Source organism: Anarrhichthys ocellatus, unplaced genomic scaffold (assembly GCF_004355925.1).
Source record: "Anarrhichthys ocellatus isolate YVR2014 unplaced genomic scaffold, GSC_Weel_1.0 scaffold14, whole genome shotgun sequence".
NCBI lineage: Eukaryota > Metazoa > Chordata > Actinopteri > Perciformes > Anarhichadidae > Anarrhichthys > Anarrhichthys ocellatus.
The window spans coordinates 7,000,772-7,021,849 of NW_022280044.1; the positions used below are offsets into that span (position 1 = coordinate 7,000,772).

The 21,078-nt window shown below is 42.9% G+C and overlaps 1 protein-coding gene across 4 annotated transcripts; it reads right to left on the reverse strand.

Annotated features, from left to right (window-relative positions):
- Window positions 1-31: 31 nt before the first annotated feature.
- Window positions 32-19,506, reverse strand: LOC116387095 (growth factor receptor-bound protein 10-like). Of its 4 annotated transcripts, none has more exons than XM_031853889.1 (6): window positions 16,320-16,399; window positions 15,184-15,334; window positions 12,310-12,403; window positions 7,024-7,273; window positions 6,645-6,768; window positions 32-3,638 (listed from the first exon to the last, which is right to left on the reverse strand). In XM_031853889.1, exons 2-6 carry the CDS (start codon window positions 15,241-15,243, stop codon window positions 3,591-3,593), a joined length of 576 nt encoding a protein of 191 aa, XP_031709749.1. In that variant the 5' UTR covers window positions 15,244-15,334; window positions 16,320-16,399; the 3' UTR covers window positions 32-3,590. The 4 variants fall into 4 exon arrangements, with proteins under 4 accessions (XP_031709749.1, XP_031709748.1, XP_031709747.1 ...); XM_031853888.1 differs by lacking the exon at window positions 32-3,638 and adding an exon at window positions 4,586-6,310; XM_031853887.1 differs by lacking the exons at window positions 32-3,638; window positions 15,184-15,334 and adding an exon at window positions 19,233-19,506 and having other exon boundaries at window positions 6,221-6,768; window positions 16,320-16,427.
- Between the last annotated feature and the right edge of the window lie 1,572 nt (window positions 19,507-21,078).

The following is a 21,078-nucleotide window of genomic DNA, read 5'->3' on the forward strand; positions in this document are numbered from 1 at the left end:
ACACACACACACACACACACACACACACACACACACACACACACACAAAAGAGGAAGACAAAATGATAAACTGTTTTTTTTTTCACTTTACTGCTTGACTTTTTCCTCCCATCTCACGCTAAAGTTTTGCAGCCGTTCGGGGAGCAGTATAACGCTGGGCTGTTACTGAGTGCATGTTCATGTGTGTGATGAGCACACGAGAAAGAAAGGGTGGGCAAGCACACTTTCCTTCTCTTAAATCTTCCTTTTCTTTCTAATTTCTTCCGTTTCCCACTCTGTATTTCATGTATTTCTTCTTTAACTTTCAAACAATTGTTCTACCTGCAAGGTCCTTCAAATCCTTGGCCTTCATCCTAAGTGTTTATCAGGTTTTATCTTTACACAATGAAATTTAACTCACCTTGGCTTAGTCCTCCCCCTTCTGTTTTACCCTCCCCCACATCCGTCTTTTTCTCTCCACCAGAGGCGTGTGAGGGGGGGTTATGTACAGGGTTATTGGTCTCCTATGCTGCTTCTAACACACACACACGCGTAAAGCGGGCTTGTAGCCACGGCATATTGGATTGAAGGGTCATGGACAATCACCTTTATGCCTATAACCAAAGACACACACACACACAGGCCACAGGGTCAGAGCTCAAACACAATAATCTGCGCCAGGGTCAGGCCCACTTGACCAAGAGGTTTATGGGCCCCTAAACCTATCAGGCTGTAAGCAAACACACAACGAATGTACAGACACATACCAGCTAGCGCACGCGCACACACACACACACACACACACACGTTTTAAGCCGGAGCAGATAATAGTAATACGACCTGCTGATTGTAAAAGCAATCTTGATTCGTTCAGAGTGGAGGGGGCAAGGGTAGTGACGGCCACCATCTTTCTGCACCATTGTGGCAGAAGCAAATGTAAAACTGGAAGAAAAATGGGAAAAATATGGATGTTGATAAAAAAAAAAAAAAAAAAAAAAGGAGAATGTGGATCTAATGTGGTCGTGTATTTGGTACTGAAACCAGCTCAGGACTTCACGTCTTCCTTACATGACAAATAATATGTTGATGTAGAGTCACCATGGTAATAGTTTCCAGGTCTATGTCACGTGATTGGCCATTATATCTGCTGCCTTGTGATTTATAGTTGTACAATAAATCTTCTTTCATTGTTAAACTAAAAACATGTATTAATGTAGCTTTAATGTTAAATGTTGTGTAGAAATATGCAGTTATAATGTACATATTATAGTATTCTTTAATGTAGTTTTTTTAATTCTATATTCATCTTCTTGACTCTTGCAGCATTTTGCCTGCATTTGTTTCCTTACTATGTTTTGTATATAATTGTTATTGTTTGTTGTATGCACCGCTCGTACGTGAATAAGCTACTTGACAATAAACCCTATTCTGAATCTGATAGACTTACAGACCAATTGATGTAACTTGTTTACTTTACAAAATAACGTGTTAAATGGCTAATATAAATATATAATATTAACTTAACAGACAATTCTTAGAGTATCCTGTAAGAAATCATCATACCAGCAGCTGCATCTGTCTGTCTGGTGGAGGCTTCCACTAATGTCAGCATCTGAATGCTGGTTGGTTGGAGACTTCCCACTCTGGTCTATTACAGTGTCAGCTGTCTTTCATGTCTGTGAGTGTTCGGGTTTCAAGCCAGACATAGCTGATTAGCTCTGCAGACAGGCCAAACTCAATTTCACCTCATTGGAGCGCCACCACAAAGACTCACTGAGTGGCTCACCTCCCCACCTCCCGACGACCCAACACTGTCACGCACGCATACACACACTCAGACAGAAAGACCTCTACTGACTGATAGACGTGTACTATGCGAGTGTTGGTGATATCGATCCAAAAAAACAAAATATAAACCACATTTTGACCTGGCAGATATCAAAATAAAATTTAAAAAAAAAAAAAAAACAGTGATGAAACACAAGTTTGGTCATTGTACGGGACACTGATCGTATTTGTTAAAATTCCAAGAGACAAGTGAAACTCCCTCTTCGGGAATTTCCCCAAAACAAATTCTAAAAATAGTTTCATCAGAGCTGAAATCAAATGCAATTCCTGGCGCTCTAACTGGGAGAAATGACCTCAAACAAGAGTTCATCTGGATATTGTAACAACTGAGGTCCTTTAAACCATCTGCTCGCATCATTATCCGGCTGCATTCTTATGGTTTCTATGAGAATAAGTTATCGTAGCATCATGTTCTAGTTTGACAGTAATGACACATGTAGTCCTCAGACAGCGCATGCAAGCGTATGTTTGTGTGTTTGTGTATTTGTTTGTTTGTGTATTTGTGGGTGTCAAAGAAGTGTATGTTTGCTGCGCAATTACAATGTTGAGTCATCACATTGTCAAAACATGTAAAACATTTACTGCATGGCAGGAACTCAGAAATCCTGTAAGCCTTCATAACACAAACACACACACACACACACGTGTACATGCACCTGATCTGATTGCAGTGGGTCAGCAGACCATTGCGTGCAGAAGTTCATCAGCTGACCATAGACAGAGGGGGAGGTATGAGTCCTAAATAGAGAGAGTGTGTGACTCAGAGCTTTGGTCTTGAATTACTTTTCATCACACTGCTACAGCATATATATAAACTGTATCCATTATCTTATCTTTTTTGAAGATTCCATCACAACATTAACTCCTGACATGTATTAGATATGAAATAATCTGGAAACGAGAGTCTACAGCCATGCTAGCTGCTCTCTGAGGCTGTACTTAATGTAAGACACAGCGGCGCTTTGAGGGAAATGCTAATCTCAATATGCTAACATGATCACAAGCACAATGTTATGTAATGTTCATGTTTAGCAGCTGTAATGTTCGCCAAGTTCACCATCAAGTACAGCTGAAGCTGATGGGAACGTCATTAGTTATGCAGTTATTTTGTCATAAATCAGAGTACTGGACAAATAGAAATGTTGACCTGATGATGGCGCTAGATGAAAAGTCTCAGAAATGTGTTAACCATTGACATCTGCACCACATTTTCTGGCAACCCATCCAATATTTGGTGAGATATTTTACTCAAAGACACAGTGGCGCTAGAGGGACAGTCCAGGGTATCACTAAAGTCATTAGGATTCCTCCTCTGGGGACTGTGAATATCTTTGCAAAATGTCAAGGCAGTTTATCCAAAAGCTGTTGAGGTATTTCAGTCTGGATCAAAACGGTGGACCGACCAAATCGACCAACACTGCCATCCCTAGAGACTGCTGGCAAGGCTGAAAAAGAAAAACGCCCAATCGATCAGATGGCAAATTTTCTAAAATTTTGCAAGCACTAGATATTTCAATAATCAGACCACACAACGAATAACAAACCATGAGAAACTGACTCTTTCACATCTTTTTTTTTCACATTAAAACCGTCTTTTCACTTGCCTTTTTCCACAGGGAGGTCAGAGGTTAGGGTCATTTTCTGAGCACTGAACCCTGAGCTGGAAGACTTTCGGTGTCTTGCTCAAAGCTACTTCAGCAGGATGGATGCCTGCCAACACAGGGGTCTTGAACCAGAGTTCTTTGCTTGATCAATGGTCTCTTTTACCACTGGGCCTCCCTGTCGTCCCCGATGTTCGTAATGCCGCGTCTCTGGCCACAAATAAAAGCAGGAGTTGCGTTACAGCTGCCGTCATGATGCCAAAGAAAACCCAATGCGCCCAGTAATGACAGACAGGTCCTGACCAAATTGTTGTGAAAGCCGGGGTAACATGACTGAACTGTGTGGTGTAATACTGCCACAACTTGCGTGGGAAACAGCGTTCAGCATCGTCTACAATCAGACTACTGAATAAGCTTCGGGTTTGGAGTTTTCCCTTTAGTGTGTTTCTAACATCTCATGGAGATGCGGCGTCATGTTATCTGTTCACAGTAGCATGTTCATGACACCCTGAGGACAAACCCTTTCAACTATCAAACACAATGCAGGCCATAAACCTGTCATGTCACGCACATACACGGTTTTATAACATGTGTATCCCTTTGAGAAAAGACAGAAGCTTAGAGAAGAATGCTCTGATCCCAACTCTACAGCTGGAGGTAGAGAGATCCTCCGATAAAACAGAGCCAATGCAAATACAATCTATGTCTGTAGACGCCTGAGAGTCTCGTCTGCATTGTTGTGTAAGCCATCCTCAGCGGTCCTGCACACATCCATGCATACAGGTACTCTAACATCTCCACAACCTTTTCTCTATCCTATAGCCTTTCTGTTAGCTTGCATATGACATTACATAGCACGCCAACAGAGGCACGGACGTCTGGCCAGTGTGTCATAACATTGCGAAACAAGACTAAAAGTCTACAGCCATGCTAGCAGCTCTGTGAGGCAAAGCGGGGGTTTGAGCTGAATGCTAACATCGGAATGCTAACATATGCTAACAACGCTAACCCACGAGGGTTTCCCCCTCTCGGTCGATTAGTCGACTAATCAATCGTTTTGGTCTAATAGTTGTTTTTACATGTTTTTTACATGCTGAATAACTTATTTCCAAGAAACTTAAGTGCACATCTCTGGTAAACACAAGGTTTAAAGTAGTGCTTTTGTGTGATTCTTTGTGGAGAACCTCAGTTTTACAGATCTGTTAATTAAATCAACTAATCGAATAGTCGACCAAAAACTTTGGTTGAGGACAGCCCTATTCCCCACTTTAGTTTAATGTTATCATGCTAGTTATCATGCGCAACTACACTAACTAGCACAAAGCACAATGTAGAGCTGAGGGTGATGTTAATGTTATTAGTGTTGGGAACCAGTGTCTGTAAAACAATAGTGTCTGTAAACTCCAATGCAATACGTCCAATAGTTGCTGATATTTATTATTGGACCGACATTGCCATCACTCGAACTATGCCACTAACGTTTTTCCATATAGAATTTTAAGCATTAAAGGGTGACTTCTGTATTTTCCATGATTTTGTATATACAACAAATTTGGTTCACCCTCCTCTGCCCGTTGCCCCCTCTACTCTGGCTCAAATAAATACGGGCATCCATCGAATTCAAAGACCTCATCCACTTTGTCGAAATCATCTAAATATTTAACCATGAAATTGAAAATATTTTAGATAACACTAAGCTATGCTTTCCGTAGTCCAACACAACAAACTCTGACCGGCTGGCAGTCACGTTTCCACCATTATCTTGCAGCAACATGTCAATTTCTGAACGTGACTTCCCCTTGAGCAACACTCTTTCCATAATGTTGTCAAGACGCTTATAACAACACTCAGAGCCTGTCAGAGCCAAAAACAATCAAAATAGGCCGCAGGTTGAAAATACAGAAGTTACCCATTAATATATCACCGTCGGATCAATTATTGCTCGTGACCTGATCAAACTATAGTGTTTCCCATGATCCCCATCACCTCCAGCCACACGTGTATCAGTCTCCCAGCCACCTCCTCTGCTTGTCCAGCCAAAAGGTTTTTCTCTTTTGCCGACGATGATAAACATGATGGAATGTTGGAAGTGATTTTTCCATGTGCTTTTTACTCCTTCCAGTGCAAGCTTTATCGCTGTTCGTGCGGGAAGAGTACAACAATCTTCCTGTTTTTGTGCCACGGTGAAGCATTCTTGAAGAATTTCTTGCCTACACCAACCCGGTGACATGCCATGAAAAATGCAGTAAAGAAGAAGCAAAATGCTGGAACGACTCATCGATGTCAGATACAAGCATGTGCAAAGCAGCGAAAGGAAAACACCAAACTGCATTTAAAATGATTCAAACACAACACATATCACAAAAAAAATGTATTTCTTCCCCATAACAAGCGCTGGGTGATTATTCGTCTCTTTAGGTTCAAGACAAGCGTTAAAAGAGCACACGTGAACAAAATGAAGATGTTCTGTGAAAGACATATGACGCAACATGTGCGTGTGTGTGTGCTCGCGATGAGAGCATCTAAAATAACCTTTATTGTTCAGTGTGGGCATCCTGAAAACATCTTTGAGAGGGATGGAACATTCCTGAGACAGGACGCTCTACCGGGGGAAGGAAGGGCAAGGCTGTGACACACACACACACACACACACACACACACACACACACACACAAGCACAGTGACATAAAGAGCCAAGGTTGAAGCGTGTGAACCGGAAATGGGCGCCTGTCTTGCCGTGGACGGATTCAGAAGGTTCAGAAAGCTCCAACCTGCAGACGTTCCCAGCCGTGTTCCCAGCTCCGCTACGGAAGTCTGCACTCTGTCTGCAGCATCCTGGAGACATCGCTCACCTCCGTCCACAGCAAAACATGTCTGTCACTCTGTGTGTGTGTGAGATTGATAATGACGCTTCCACAATAACACACACACACACACACACACACACACACAGTCAGATAACCCAGGGTGAGCTGTTGTGTAATGGAAGGAAAGGCTGTCCCGCAGCCAAAGTCAACACATGCTGCTCTGACCTGAACATAACAGGCCAGTCAGCTGGTTTCAAAACACACACACACCCTCTCTTGTGATAGTGGTCAAGTAAAGGACATCACATACATTGAGGAGTCCAAAATAAATCACAACTACAGTGGTAACCAGTAACAACTTTAAAAAAGTACTTAAAAAGTAGAGGAAAGGTGGTATGGGCGTGCTTACGTGGTTGTCGGCGGTCAGAATGGGGCTGAGAACGGGGGAGCCTGCCGGGCTGCAGAGCTCAGGGAAAGGGTTGGGGATGGCGGGCAGGGAGGCCGGACGCAGCAGATGCTCTTCCTGCAGACACCTGCAGAGGGAGACACACACACTATTGTCATGGCTGGGTGTTTATTAATGAAGGCCTGACAATACTGTATGCACACAATGACTGGCATCAGTTTGGGAAAAGAGAAGGTATGGCACACATATATGACACTAAAAAGTTCTTCTTTAGGCTATGCTGTCTTGTATTTTTTAAACATATTTTCACAGTGCTTCCAGCCGTATTTATCTTAATATAAAACAGAGAAATCGATGCAGGGGGCAGGTTATGTGCGTCTACCTGACGGCCTGGATGTGCATGGGCTGGGAGTGCCGCAGCTTCTCCCTGGAGGGGGATGAAAGGGGCAGGGGCGGGGTGTGACGCCGGTGGGCCTGGCCGTGTGCCGGGTAGGCAGGGTGCATGTGGTGGTTGTGAGGAGGGGGCACGTGGCCGTTGTTCAGGAGCAGCGCCGTGTCTGCCTGCGTAGAGTAAACGCTCTCCATGGAGGAGTTCATGTCATTCACCAGCTGCTCCAGATCCACATCGTCGTCTGCGTGAGGCGGGATGGGAGAGGTGGAGAAAGGGAAGGAAGAAGAAAGTGAGCGACGGTGAAAAGCTGCAGGACAGCAGATATCCACTGGCCTCAGTGGGTAACAGTGTTTGAGAAATTATTTTTAAACCATCCACAACCAGCTGATAATCATTAGAAATCATATGAATCCGTTTAGTTCAACTGTAGCCGCCAGGTTAATGACTAAAACAGAGCTACAGGAGACGCAGAATGATTAGAGGAGTCAACACTATGGAGGCCAGTTTGTCAGAAATTGTTATCAAAGGGATCCTGTTTGGGTGAGAAGTTAACTTTCTGGTCCGTAAAGGATTACATGTTAGAACAGACAGCTCAGCATTTTGACCTTTTGTCCCACTCCTACCTACTGAGGCAATGCCGCAGCATTCTGGCAAGTGCCTTTCATTTGTTGTCATTTAACACGGTCAACAGTCAAAATATTGCCAGAAGCACTGGGGTCCTGAACCATCGATCACTAGACCAGAGAGCAAGAAAGAACACACAGCCTTGTTTTGAAGTTTCACTCCTCCTCGTGTTGGATTTCACTTTGGTTTGGATTTCTTCCAATGGCTGTGTAGTACACTGACTCACTAGCTTGCCATTGGTCCGATTACGTGGAAAACTGTCGTCCACCGGGCCGAGTAGCTAATCAAGCACTGGAAGTTGGCACCAACAGTCACCCACAGACTGAACCCACACCAATCCAAACCAGAATGAAAGGATCCAGTCAACAAGGCAGTTTCCAGTCAGGGCTCCTTTCCCCTGACCGGTTACTAATTAACTGAAGTCAGTCCAGGATTAATACTTAATCAATTACCCTTCAGGGACAAATGGAGTAGAACTTCCAGACTGCACTCGTTATTTACCATTTATCAAGCTTAAAAGCTAATGTTAATGCTAGCTAGTGGGGAACAGTGTAATCTCTCCAATAAAGCCAGTTTTAGGTTATATGTGTATGTCATTTTATATACAGTATATATCTCAATTCCTCGCCCCGTGTTACCTTGAATTTGTGAAGAGAACTTTGTTTTTCTCACATGCCCAAAAGTTAAACAAAGAACCTGAAAAATGAAAAGATTCTTGATGAATTGAAGTAATTGGATGCCACGTTTAACTACTACATCAAAACATCCGTTTAAAAACTCTCTCACAACTCGTGCAGTATAATCAAAGTCTCGTTTATCCAGTTGTATGCTCACTACTTCTAAAACACATGCATCTACGCTAATACCGTACAATTTGAAACACTTCTGCATAACTGCGTGACATTTTAGCAAAGATGCATGCGTTTGGGAAGTAGTGAGCATATGACTGGATAAAAATGACACGGCACGAGTTGCGTGAGAGTTTGTAAACGGATATTAAAACGCGGCACCCAATTACATAAATTCATCAAGACTTTTCGTCTTTTTTTTTTTGTATCCCTGCATGCGAGAAAAATATATAAATGATCATTTTGGGGGGTTAAGTGCTCCTTTGAGCGCCTAGTATGTCTCCATGTGCTTCTTTATGTGTGTGTCCAAAGCCCTTCAGTCCTGTGTGTGTCCCACCACGACACCACACTCAGAATTCCTAAAATTCCTGCAAGAAGAAATTACAGCGCTTCTACAGCCTGCGCATGGCATATGGTGGCCAAATGATCAGGACGAAGTAGGGCACCAAAACACACACACAGAAGAGCCTAGGACATCATGTACGCTATGCAGCGTTGATGATCATGTGCATGTAATTATACAGAAGATTTTTAAAAGCACATATTGTACTGAATGTACACACGCACACAGTGAACATGCACGCTGAGCGAAAAAAAAGCCGCTGCAGAGCAGGAACAGCAGGACTCGGCCCGTCTGATCTCAGATCACAAAGGAGTTTGCATGACACACATACGCACACAGAAAGGACAGTCTGGGACACAAGGTCATGTGATGCTGGGGTTCATGAGTGGGACATGGGTTGGGGGGGAAGAGGCGTGGGGGGGCACACACAGTTGGAAAAGAACAAGAGAGCTCACGAGGACAGTCAGAGGTGATTATAATGTAAAGCTGTGACATGTAGGCCTTTTTCACAGCAGACATTTTGACTCGTCACAGTAGGAAAAGCTCAGGCGTGAGTCAGCTTGCATAATACCAGGAACCGAGACGGGTAAATGAAATTGAGCATAAATTCATTTCATTATTTACACTTGTGTCAAAATGTCTTTCGTGAAAAAAAGGCCTCTTACACATTGAAGGCTATAAATTTGACTTTTCAGGACTTCAATATCCAGAAATCCTGTGATGTGACATTTATGAAAAATAAAAATCAATTTTTTGAGAGTGTTGGGCTTAAAATGTGCACTTTCAGTTATTCCAGTAAAGGAAAGTACTGAGATGCTTTAGTCAGCATGCTAGCGACCCGGCTTTGGTCCAAACTGAAACATCTCAGCAGCTACTGGAAAGATCTCGACATTTCATACAGATTTGAGATTCCCAGAGGATAACAGTATCTCCAGCTCAGACAAGCGTGCTGGGTTTAGTCCAATCAGATCACAGCTCATTTGCTAACAGACCTTTTTGACGAGAATTCACTATCGTTATTGGGGGGGGGGGAATCTTCCGTGACTACTTTTTGGGAGTTGTTGATGACTACTAAAGTGCAGCGGTCATGAATGAGGAGGTGGTGAAGAATCATTGGTTCAGTTGTCATTGGAAAGTCTGGCTTTCTGGACAGACCGCACGTTTTCCAATTTGTCACTTTATATATGCAAACACCTCAAACAAACATTTCATCAAGGCAAAATATCCACCTCCATCATCTTAATCTGGGGTGTGGAAGTTTTTCCCTCTTGCACCTCTGCTCCGTTGAAGCACCACTTTGTGTTTAAGGCTGATAAGCCGGCTGCAGTTTTACATTAAAATGTAGCCCAGTGCAGCTTTAACTTTAAGAGGATAATGATGCTACCATTGGCATTCCTCTCCGTCTTCCCGTTGCTGGCTTGGCCCACGCTGCACTGCTGGCTTCAGAGGGGGAAGCCAGTGGACATATAGCATTAAAATATATCCTTCCACTCTTCTACGAACTGCAACTTTTGAATGTAGATTAACTGCTGCAGCACTCTGGTTAGCATCCGACGACAAAACTTACCATACAACCGCGGCCAATTCATTCCTGTAATATCCCAGAATACGCTGAATGAGCGCTCTCTATCCCTGGCCACGACAACCTGCAATCAGCGATCTCTGACGGCAGACTAGAGGTCAGAGCAGAGAGCTGGGCGTTCATGGGCAAAGTGCAATGGAGTTCCTCTATATGCAATAAAAATACTGCAGTTATATTTAACATAAAACTGCAGTCGTAGTCAACAAATACTTTATATTCTGTACTCGGATCAGATTGTATTTGTCTGTCGTCTGTGTCATCACATTTTGCATTGCACATGTTTTCACTGTGGACAATAAAGTGAAAGTGAAACGAGGGAGGTCACGCTCCATCACCACACATGATGTGTAAATGTGGGTGGGTAAAGTGAGGTACTAATGCTTTTCTCTCTGAACAATCTTTACTGAAATGCAAGTCGTTTTTTTGCCATCGCCATTTTGGCTTTTTACAACCAGAAGTGGCAGGAGAGAGTGATGTTAAGTACAACCGATGGCTCAATGAGACAAGCATACCCTGCTTTATCGTTTATTTTACCATCATTTACTAAATGAACATCATGCTGTATTGAAGAAGACTACAAACCATCAAACTCATGTTTGCTGAGGCTATAAATCAAGTGAGAAGTAGAGTCATCTTCTCATAGACTTCTATACAATCAGACTTATTGCAACCAAAGAAGTCGCCCCCTGCTGGCCATTAGAAAAAAAAACTTTAAGAAACTTCCGCATTGGCTTCACGTTTAAGAACCAGAGGTATCCACCTTGTATTCATACTGAGCAGCACAAACAATGAACACCATTAAAGTGAAGCAGTAATCGTAGTTATGAACGAAACATTAAATCTTTTCAAGTAAATTGGCTCGCTTACATGTAATCGACACCATGGTATGTATCAAGACACATGTCATCAGGCCCAGTATAAACTGAGGGCATGTAACCCGAGCCTGGCATGATCTAAATATACAGCACGTCCCGTCAGTGAGGTTGATGTAATGTTTCTCTGGAGTGCAAAGTCAGAATGGTGACGCAGTAGCTGGGTGCCTTTTCACTGAAGTCATAAATCAGTTATTTCTCTACAAAACATACTTGATGACTGATGGCTACACCAAAAAACTGAATGAGTCAGCTTGGAAACAGTGAAAATATTCAACTTTACTACTTATGCAACTATACGATCTTTTTACTCTCAGCATAAACTCTCCTCTGCCTGTCACTGGATGACCTACAGACCTAAATCAACCCGATTCACGTGAAGCCATATTTAATGCTCTCACGCAAGCGAAGACCACCACACATCAGCAGAGCGGACAATCCACTAAAAAAAAAACAAGCAACGTGATAAAAAAAATATGTTGGGGAGAGACACCCCCTCTTCGCCCCACAAGTTGGCCGCTTTTCAAAAAGGATTTCCAAGATTTTCCACGATGGCTGAAGGGAGTTCTGGGAATATATGAGGATGGGGATGTGGGGGGTTAGTAGAAAAGTGCTGAGCAGTGCTAAAAAGAAAAAAAAAAAAGGGGGGGAGAGGCATTTTAACACTTGTCTATAACCTCTCCATCTGGAGAGCAGAGCCTGCAGTGATGAAGGGAGACAATGTACTAGATGGAGATGGAGGAGGAGAGGGGGGATTTCAAGGAACACAGGAAGAACATTCAGTGGGCCAGCAAATGTGTTTTGGCTGGCTGGAGAGATCCCATAAAGAAAGGTATGAGAAAAGAATGTGAAGTGAGTAAAATATGGAAGGAACTGTTTCTTCTTTTACGACATTAAGAGTAGAAAAAGACATTGTAGGATAAGGGGCATATAATTTAATCGCTTCATGTTTCATATTTACATCCCCTGAACAGATCTGACATAAGTTGGATAGGAGCGGAGAGTTACCGTGATGATGTGGCAAGTTTTCATTGGCCGAGCGCTGAAAGCCTGGAACAATCAGCTCCTCGGGCCGGTGAGAGGAAGTGCGGTCCATGCTTTCCTGTCAAAACAAAGGCAAGAAAAAGAACGATTTTTATTCAAAAAGGCAAAGACCATGTTGTAAAAGCCACGCAGGGGGTTTAAGATGTCAGATACATCAGTGAAGGGTAAGACAACGTGTTTGTTTCACAGAGTTCGGAGGGTCAGACAAAGGGTGGGTTCATGCCTCTGCTCTCGAGGAACAACAAGCCTCACGTTCAGAGGTCAGGTGACCCTTTGACCCTGTGACTTTCTGAACTCCCCTCTCTCTCTCTCTCTCTCTCTCTCTCTCTCAAACACACACATTTCAAACTGTCACATGTGAAACTCACCCCAGATACTGACTTGTGTGTTTCAAAAACACAACAACAGATCAATCACTTTTAAGAGCAAAAACATACCAGCTCAGGCGCACTCAAACAATCTCACACATCACACGGAGATGCACACACACACACACACACACACATATACGTACATGCACACTTATACACTGCCAAATTCCTCACACGTTGTCTAATTTGAAGCAGCCTCACGGTAAGAAAGCTGCAGTGAAGAAGGGGAGGGAAGACAGCCAAACTCATTTTTCGATCTTCCCTTTTCCAGGAAAAAGAAGAACGAGGAAGCATTGCTTCCAGGAACTGCTCGAGTCCTGGGGTCACGCTGTGCATGTATGCACACACACACACACAGCTCCACACTGTGCTTCGAAAACATCCATAAATGCCCAGAGTAAGATTTATAGCTCTGAGAAGCAGCAGCCAAAAGCTTTCCAAGGAAGGCAACTTGGCTGCGAGGCCTGTGTGCTGAAAAAGAAAGTCTGCAGGCTTCAGCTAATGCGGTTAGCTTCAACAAATATAAATATACAAAGACATACTTCTACTAGATGCAATACTGCAGCCATAAAGATCTTGATAACTAAATAAATAAAAAAAGTGCAAGAATCATATCGCTGCAATGAAGTGTTGGGAGTTTCTAAATTTAAAAAAAACTTCAGGACAAATCAGGAGTTCAAGATGTTACATTTTGTTTTAGGTGAACATTCTTCTTCAGCACTCTCAGCACTGGTTTGGGATTACCTCCTCGAGGACACGAGGGTGTAATTGTGTGCATGGTGTGGAGTTGGAGGCTGGACAGTGAACTAGATCTAGTAACAGATATCAGTACCGGCAGTGGTAATATATGGCTACAAGTAAATCCAGGGCAAATCCCTTTCCCTCTGCAACACTCCTGCAGTAAAAGTCAGCTTTAATGGCTACATTCCCTATTAAAAATTCATTGTGAACTCCCGGTAATACACTTTGACTGACTCTGAAGATGGTGTGCTGATGCTACCTTAATGGTCAACTAGGTCCCGAAGTGACGGGAACTGATCTTGGCAAAGAAATAGCCTTATTAAACATGCTTTTCTGATTATTCTGGCGGATTGACTGCAGTCTGTGCTAAAACCATCTTGAATGAGTGCGAAGAAATCTTGTTAAAAGTTATAGATGTCGAAATGACTACGTTGACATGACTTATTATTGCATCGCGTAAAAAGATTGCGTCACGCATTAGTGGCAACACACCATCAAGCAGCTGCTTGTGAAGCCCGTGAACTCCAATCAAATTGTGTGTTGAGCCATAAAATGAAAAAGTTTGTTTGGTTTTGGCTTGACTGTTAATATGGCGGTTGGGTCATAAACTCTCATTTTACAGTTAAACAGTTCACTAAGTGATGTTTCTGAAATCATCTGAGGAGAGAAATATACGCATTGTAGTGACATCATCTTTATTCATATTTGAAACCAGTTTTTTTAATATATATATATATATATATATATATATATATATATATATATCTCCTGAGATCTCCTTGGATGTGAGTGAGGTATTTCTTGTGTTAAATAAATCTGTTAGGGCCAGTGTTTTGGTTCTTGCAGTCAGCACACGTCTCCCCTTTCACTCTATAGCCCACAGCACTAACATCTAGGCATTTCAACATACAACAGAGAATCAAAGGCTACGCTTCCTCGAAAGCACACGTGCGAGACTGAGCGTGCCCATTGCCACGGCGCACACTGCATACAGCCGCTGACCTCTGACCTCTCAGAAAATAAAGACAGAAAGAGCTGTAGTCCATGGTCTCAGTCAGAACATACACATTGGCACAAATACTGATTATCAGGGGTGCAGTCATTCTTTCTGCTCTTCTGTCCGGTTAAAGTCTGAACTCAGTGGTGCTTGGAGTCTGTGGACGATGGCGTCTTAGTGCTCTGCAGTTCATGTGTATGCACATGAACAAATACACACGAATATGTAAGGAGATGGGAGGGAGAAAGGGAGAGGGAGAAAGATCCGAAGGTCTCACTAAGATGCGCGCACACACACACACACACACACACACACACACTTTGTAGACAGGCCTGGAACGCTGCCCAGATTCCCCAACATGCCCAGCGTTATGTATAGTGTTATGCAAGTATGCAGAAATGAGGGCTCGTTTGCTCCTTATCTACACACACTAAACCTACAGTGACTGCCTACAGATGGGGTAAATATGTGTGTGTGCAATGCTGTGTCACGTCAACTGGCAAGCTTTACATAACCACACACACACACACACACACACACACACACACACACACATGTTGTAACCCACTTCTCTCCCTCCGACTATCAAACTTTTCTTCCTCCGCTAGATGCAGGGTGGAGGAATGTTGTTTTCTATGGGGATTCGATTCACTATTCACTGCAGTCTTACTGGTGCAAAACCTTTTCCTGGAAGCTAACGTGAACCAATCCAACTTCATGTCAGCTCACCGGGGGGCTCAGCGGTCCCACGGTTTGGGTTAGCAGGGAGCTGCATTTTTGTACCTCCATTAAGAGGAGTAAGGCAGCTGAGGCGACGTCACCTCCATCGTCCAATCGGCCCCAGTGAGACGTCACGCCATCAATCCCGAGCCCCCCGGGCCTGTCACACAACAAAGCCCGCAGCTTGTTATTGTTGTTTGTTTAGCGCTCTATTTATAGACCTCCGCGATGCTCTTTAGCCAAATTCTTTAGGTTACTGGCGGGTTGTACTGGAGAACATCCGAGCGGAGAAACAAAGGGCTCATTTTGCAGGAGTTCAACAGAGGAAGTGGGTCTGTTGCGCTGCACAGACGCCATATTTTTCCTAACTAGGCCAGGAGTCATTCACTGTGAAGCAAGTAGACTCACTATACACAAGTTGATGATGAAAATAACAATAATTATAATAAAACACTTTTAGGACCTAATGATTTAAATAAGGGCTATGAAAGTGTTCATACTGGGAGGGTTTACCTAAAAGCAGCAGTTGGACAAAAATGATACCAAAGATAATTTTGTTCGCATAACTGAACTTTGCGGTGGTCAATAAAAAATGAATTGCAGTTTGCAAAATGTGCAGATAGAAAATTACAGACAGAGATGTCAAATGTGGTGAAGAGCGCATCATGACTTGTTTAGGACTCAAATTTCACAGTCTTGATTTGGGATTTGAGAACAAAGACTTGAGACTTACTTGCATAACAATGACTTGGCCCCACCTCCGCCCTTAAGACCTTCGGGCAGACTGTCACAGAGTTTTTGGGGGCATAATTAACAAAGGCTGGGTCGATGTGCCTTTTAGTTCTGACCTCAAGAAACAATCGAGAGGTTGGAGTTTGAGGATCTAAAGGACCGAGCAGGCATATATGTCGACAGATACAACAGGCGAGCCATTCAGTGATTTAGAAACCATTACAAATAATTTTAAAGTAATGTGGGCTCTCTGTTTGGTTATCGTCAGACAACGTCCAACGACCTACTCGCTAGTTATGTTATAAGTTACACCTGCGCTTTTCCTGCATTACTGAACGATAACATGCTCTTGATTAACGCGCTACCACCCACCACTGACAAGCACACATGCATGAAACACACCAAATATTCACCTGGTAGTTTGAGTGATGTAGGAAGTAGTCAGGGCATCCCGCTAAGGCCATGGTGTTCCTTCAGTGTTCCCTCTGCTGGGAATGACACCCTCTGGTCTCGCCAGCACCCTGCTCATGAAGGAACGGACACAGGACAGAAAACAGAAGCTATCACTAAAATGACCAAACAGAGATCACTATATTAACTGAATGAGAACGGAAAAATAAAGTAAAGTAGTGAGGAAATGATCAAAAAAGGCGAATTACAATGAATAAATCATCAGCAGGTGAGTTTCAATGCAACAACTTTGTAAAAACGGGGGTCTATTTGGTGCGCCTAAAGACAAGAGACAGAAAACCTTACATCCCTCTCTCTGCTAAAGAGAAAACAAAGCCTGCGTGAACAAATGAATGTGCGTGCATGGATGAACGTGTGCACACCGAATCCAATGTAAACACAGCCATTGTGTACGACACACACACACACACACACACACACACAAGTCCGTACCCAAACAAAGCCTGGGGCTTAAGACTAAATAAGAAACCCTGTCCAAGCTGGCAACACATGACCACTCACCACCTGCAGACTGAAGGGGGAGGGGTCGAGTCTTTCGGAAGTAACTTGAAATAGGAGTCGTCTATTTTTCACTGCATTGTGCGGCGTTACCTGTTGTGAGTAAGCAGGGGGAAGTTGTGCGTACGTGCGTGTTTGGAAAGAGGATACACACTGCAATAAGTCAGGCTGTTCAGCATCGAGTCTTGTGTTGCTTGGATGCAAATCATGAACGCATTGTCGCATAGAGGGACATCTTTGATGCAAGTTGTTATCAATTATCTAATCGCAGCTACACCCTAAAATGTATACAATCCACTTAAATATGAGGGTTCCTTGGCGTTGCATCATGTTGTTTTTGAGTCCGATTACTATCCACATTTGTTCAAAATGTTTTGGCTGGAAAACACGCATCCTCGCCTGTTGGTGGAAATCCAAGATCACCATAAAATTCCAATTGACTGCTCCCTTTAAAAAACTCCTATTGGCACCCAATGTCCTGAAAAGCTGCAATAACATTTTAGAGACGTCCGGCTCATTCGCTCACTATCAAGAGAAATACAAACGCTCCATAATGGGAAGAAATGACTTGTTAAGATGGATCTTTTAGCAGCCCACATACAAACGTCAGGGAAGTGCTGCAACCGATACTGTTTTCAAAACACACTGAATCCACACACACACACACACACACACACACACACACACACACACACACACCTCTGCTTCTCTCTCACTAAATAGCTCCACTCACTCGTTGACTCTGCTGGTTTCTCTTCACTTTCTCTCCCAGCATGTCTCCATTGTACGGGTTATTATATAACAGATATCAGATGGTTCGAACAATATCTCTTCCTCCTCCTCCTCCTCCTCCCTCCCTCTCTTTTCACCCCACTAATTACTGTTCCCACTGGGGCGCTGCTATCTTTAGGTCGCTCTGCTGACTGAGAATCTGTGTCTAAATGTGTGTGTGCACAGTTGCACACACAGTGAAAGGAGAGCCTCTCCACTGCTGATAATTGCACACTTTCTTTTCTTTCTTTTTTTTTTTTTTTACTGCGACTGGTTTTATATCTCACACGTTCCTGCATAGGCTTATGCGCGTGTTCACACCAATCAAACAGCTGGCCGAAAGGGCAAACTGGGCTGATCGTACATGTGGCTAATAAGCCTGAAAGCAAAGCTAAAGCTCCAAGTGCTTGACATTTGCTGACATTTGTGGTTCCTCCTGCAGAGAAAGGGAGTAATTCAGCTTTACTGGTCATACAGCAACTTATAATGAGCAACTTAATAATGCCACACGTGTGAGTGTGTGTGTAGACAGAACACACCACACATCACATCTTTCTAAGTACATATAACCACAGGTGCTGACATTGAGTGTGTTTTAGCAACAACAAAATAAATAAACACAAGTAGTCCTTAATGACATACTATCCACGTGCACCTGTACTTTACACACACACACAGTAGTATAATTCTACCACTTAAAGGCCTTAATGTTGCCTGATCCTAAACAGACCCGAAGTCTTCTTTATGCACCAGGAAGGAAGGAAGCAGGAAGTTTAGCAGCATGCAGAGATTAGCCTACATTAGGTCACAGCTAATGGAGCTTTATGACAGACCATCAACAGACAGACACACACACACACACACACACACACACACACACACACACACACACACACACACAGCTTATCTCCTTGTTGCAGCCCTTCTTGTATATGCTGTGGGTTCACATAACTCCCTTTCAGAGTAGCAATTAGTGGAAGAAACCAAAGTGCAGCCACAGTGAGGAGATGAAACAGTCACTGCAGTGGCTTTTTTTTGTTTACACTGGTGGTGCACTGGTGGTGCACTGGTGGTGCATCTAGAACCATCACCAATACAGTCTCAGCATGCATGCAGTGATAGAAAGTAGTGTTAGAAAATAACCCAGCTGGTGATCTTTATAAAGTCAACAACATAACAGTCTCTTGCAGAGCTGTATGCTCCGCATCCTCTTAAATGTCAGCCTATATATGTAATATATGTATATATTACATATATACATATCATATATGCATATACATATATATATATATATATATATATATATATATGTATATGCTATGTAATATAGCCCTTCACGGGCTATATTACCGAGAGATGGTTCAACAGACTTTAACTTATCTACAGTGACTTTGTATCGCATGCCACAGCTTAAAATGTCAGTACAGTCGGTGGTGTTGTAAGGTGGTCGGTAAGTTTTATAAGCGTCTTCTCTCCTCTGAATTCCTGTGCATGACGATTAGGCTTCTGTAGAAAGACTGTCCGACACCGAGGTAAACCATATGCCTTCTATACCGAGTTCCCAAACAAACAAGCGAAGTGCTTACGGTAATCAAAGGGCAGCTCGCAGCTCAAGAATCGTGTCCAGGACGCACGGCGGATTGGCACTCGGCGCGCATCGACTGTCCTCGTCTGGGTCTCGACACAAACTGTTTCCTCCAATAAAAACTCCGTCCGCTGTTCTGTTGTCTGCGCCTCATCCCCCCCTCCCTTCCCCTGAGGTGCTTTCCTTGCACACGTTCACGCACACAAACGCACACACGCACACATGCATTGTTCTCAAGCTGCACTTTTCGACCAGCTGACTCTTCCTCGCTCGCTTTCCACACACTCACACACACACGCGCGCACACACACACACACAGATGCATGCACACACACACTGAAGGAAACCTCCTCTCTCCGCCCCGCCCTGTTCACAGCAGCACGCTGCAAGAAATAACCTTTTTTTTCTTACAAGCTGTTGTGACTTTACGAATATCATGTTCAGCAAAACGAATAAGATAATTTAGTTTCCAGTAAACTATGGAAGTCCATTTCGGCCACTGTGATGAAAAACATCTTGGAAGTCATTACAATGACTTAGTATCTAAAATAATGACTTATATCTCAAAATAATGGGTTAGCAGCTCAAAATAATGACTTATATCTCAAAATAATGACTTAGTATATCATAATTAAGACTGAGTATCTCAAAGTAATGACTTAGTATATCATAATTAAGACTGAGTATCTCAAAGTAATGACTTAGTATATCATAATTAAGACTGAGTATCTCAAAATAATGGGTTCGCATCTCATAATAATGAAAAACGTTCTCAACATTTTGACTTAGTATCTCAAAAGAATGACTTGGTATCTCAAAATGAAGAGAAAGACAGTTTTTTGTGTTTTTCTACTGCACTACTGAAGTTGTCATTTTATTTTTCAATACCTTCTTAATAACTGTGAGGGCTGATATTTTTTGCAGCGTGTTCAACGCCTGACTTTAATRCTTCAAGAAGAGGGGGGGCCTCCTCTCTGTGGCACAGTCATCCATCCATCTGGTGTCACCACTGCAGATCTACAGTCTGCACAGCACTGTTGCCTGCAGCTTTTGTTCCATTTGTCAAATCCCATTACTCATTTACACCATAGGATTAAAAAACAGCCAAACTCCAAAATCCATATTATAGCCATACTACAGCAGTTAATCTCACTGACTCACTACAGTAGGACCATGAACAGACTGTATGGAGTAAGGGGATCTTGAGTACAGTATTGAGCACTAAACAAACAGAAGGTGCCAACAGAATACAGCATGTGGCCTAAAACTGTAGAGGTGAAATATAAAGTATATAGTATAGTTTATATGTATGTGGCCCTGCGTGATAAACAATTTCATCGTGTTAGCATTGTCACGGTGAACTATAGATTCTACATATGGTTTTGAAGACTTGAGTTCATTATTTTGCCCGTCGCCATTTTGGTTTTTATCCATTGCCTTCTTGGTTTTACCGAACGCGGAATAATACATTTTCAGGCGACCAAAATGTTACAATTAACTGAAAACACACTCTGAGAGGGTTAGCGACCTGTCAATCACAAGGTAACGATGTCCTAAAGCATATTTTACAAAGCTTCACTCTTAATGGGACCATAATCTACTAAATGAACATCATGCTGTATTGAAGAAGACGATTGAGACCATGAACTGAAAAAAAATGTTAACAATGTCCACTGAGGTAATAAATCAAGTGAGCAGTAGGGTCATTTTCTCATAGACGTCTATGCAATCTGACTTATTTTTACAACCAGAGGAGTCGCCCCCTGATGGTCAGAAGAAAGAACGCAAGTTGAAGGAACTTGTGCTTGTAACCACACACTGGCTATAAGTCAATTTATTATCAAGTT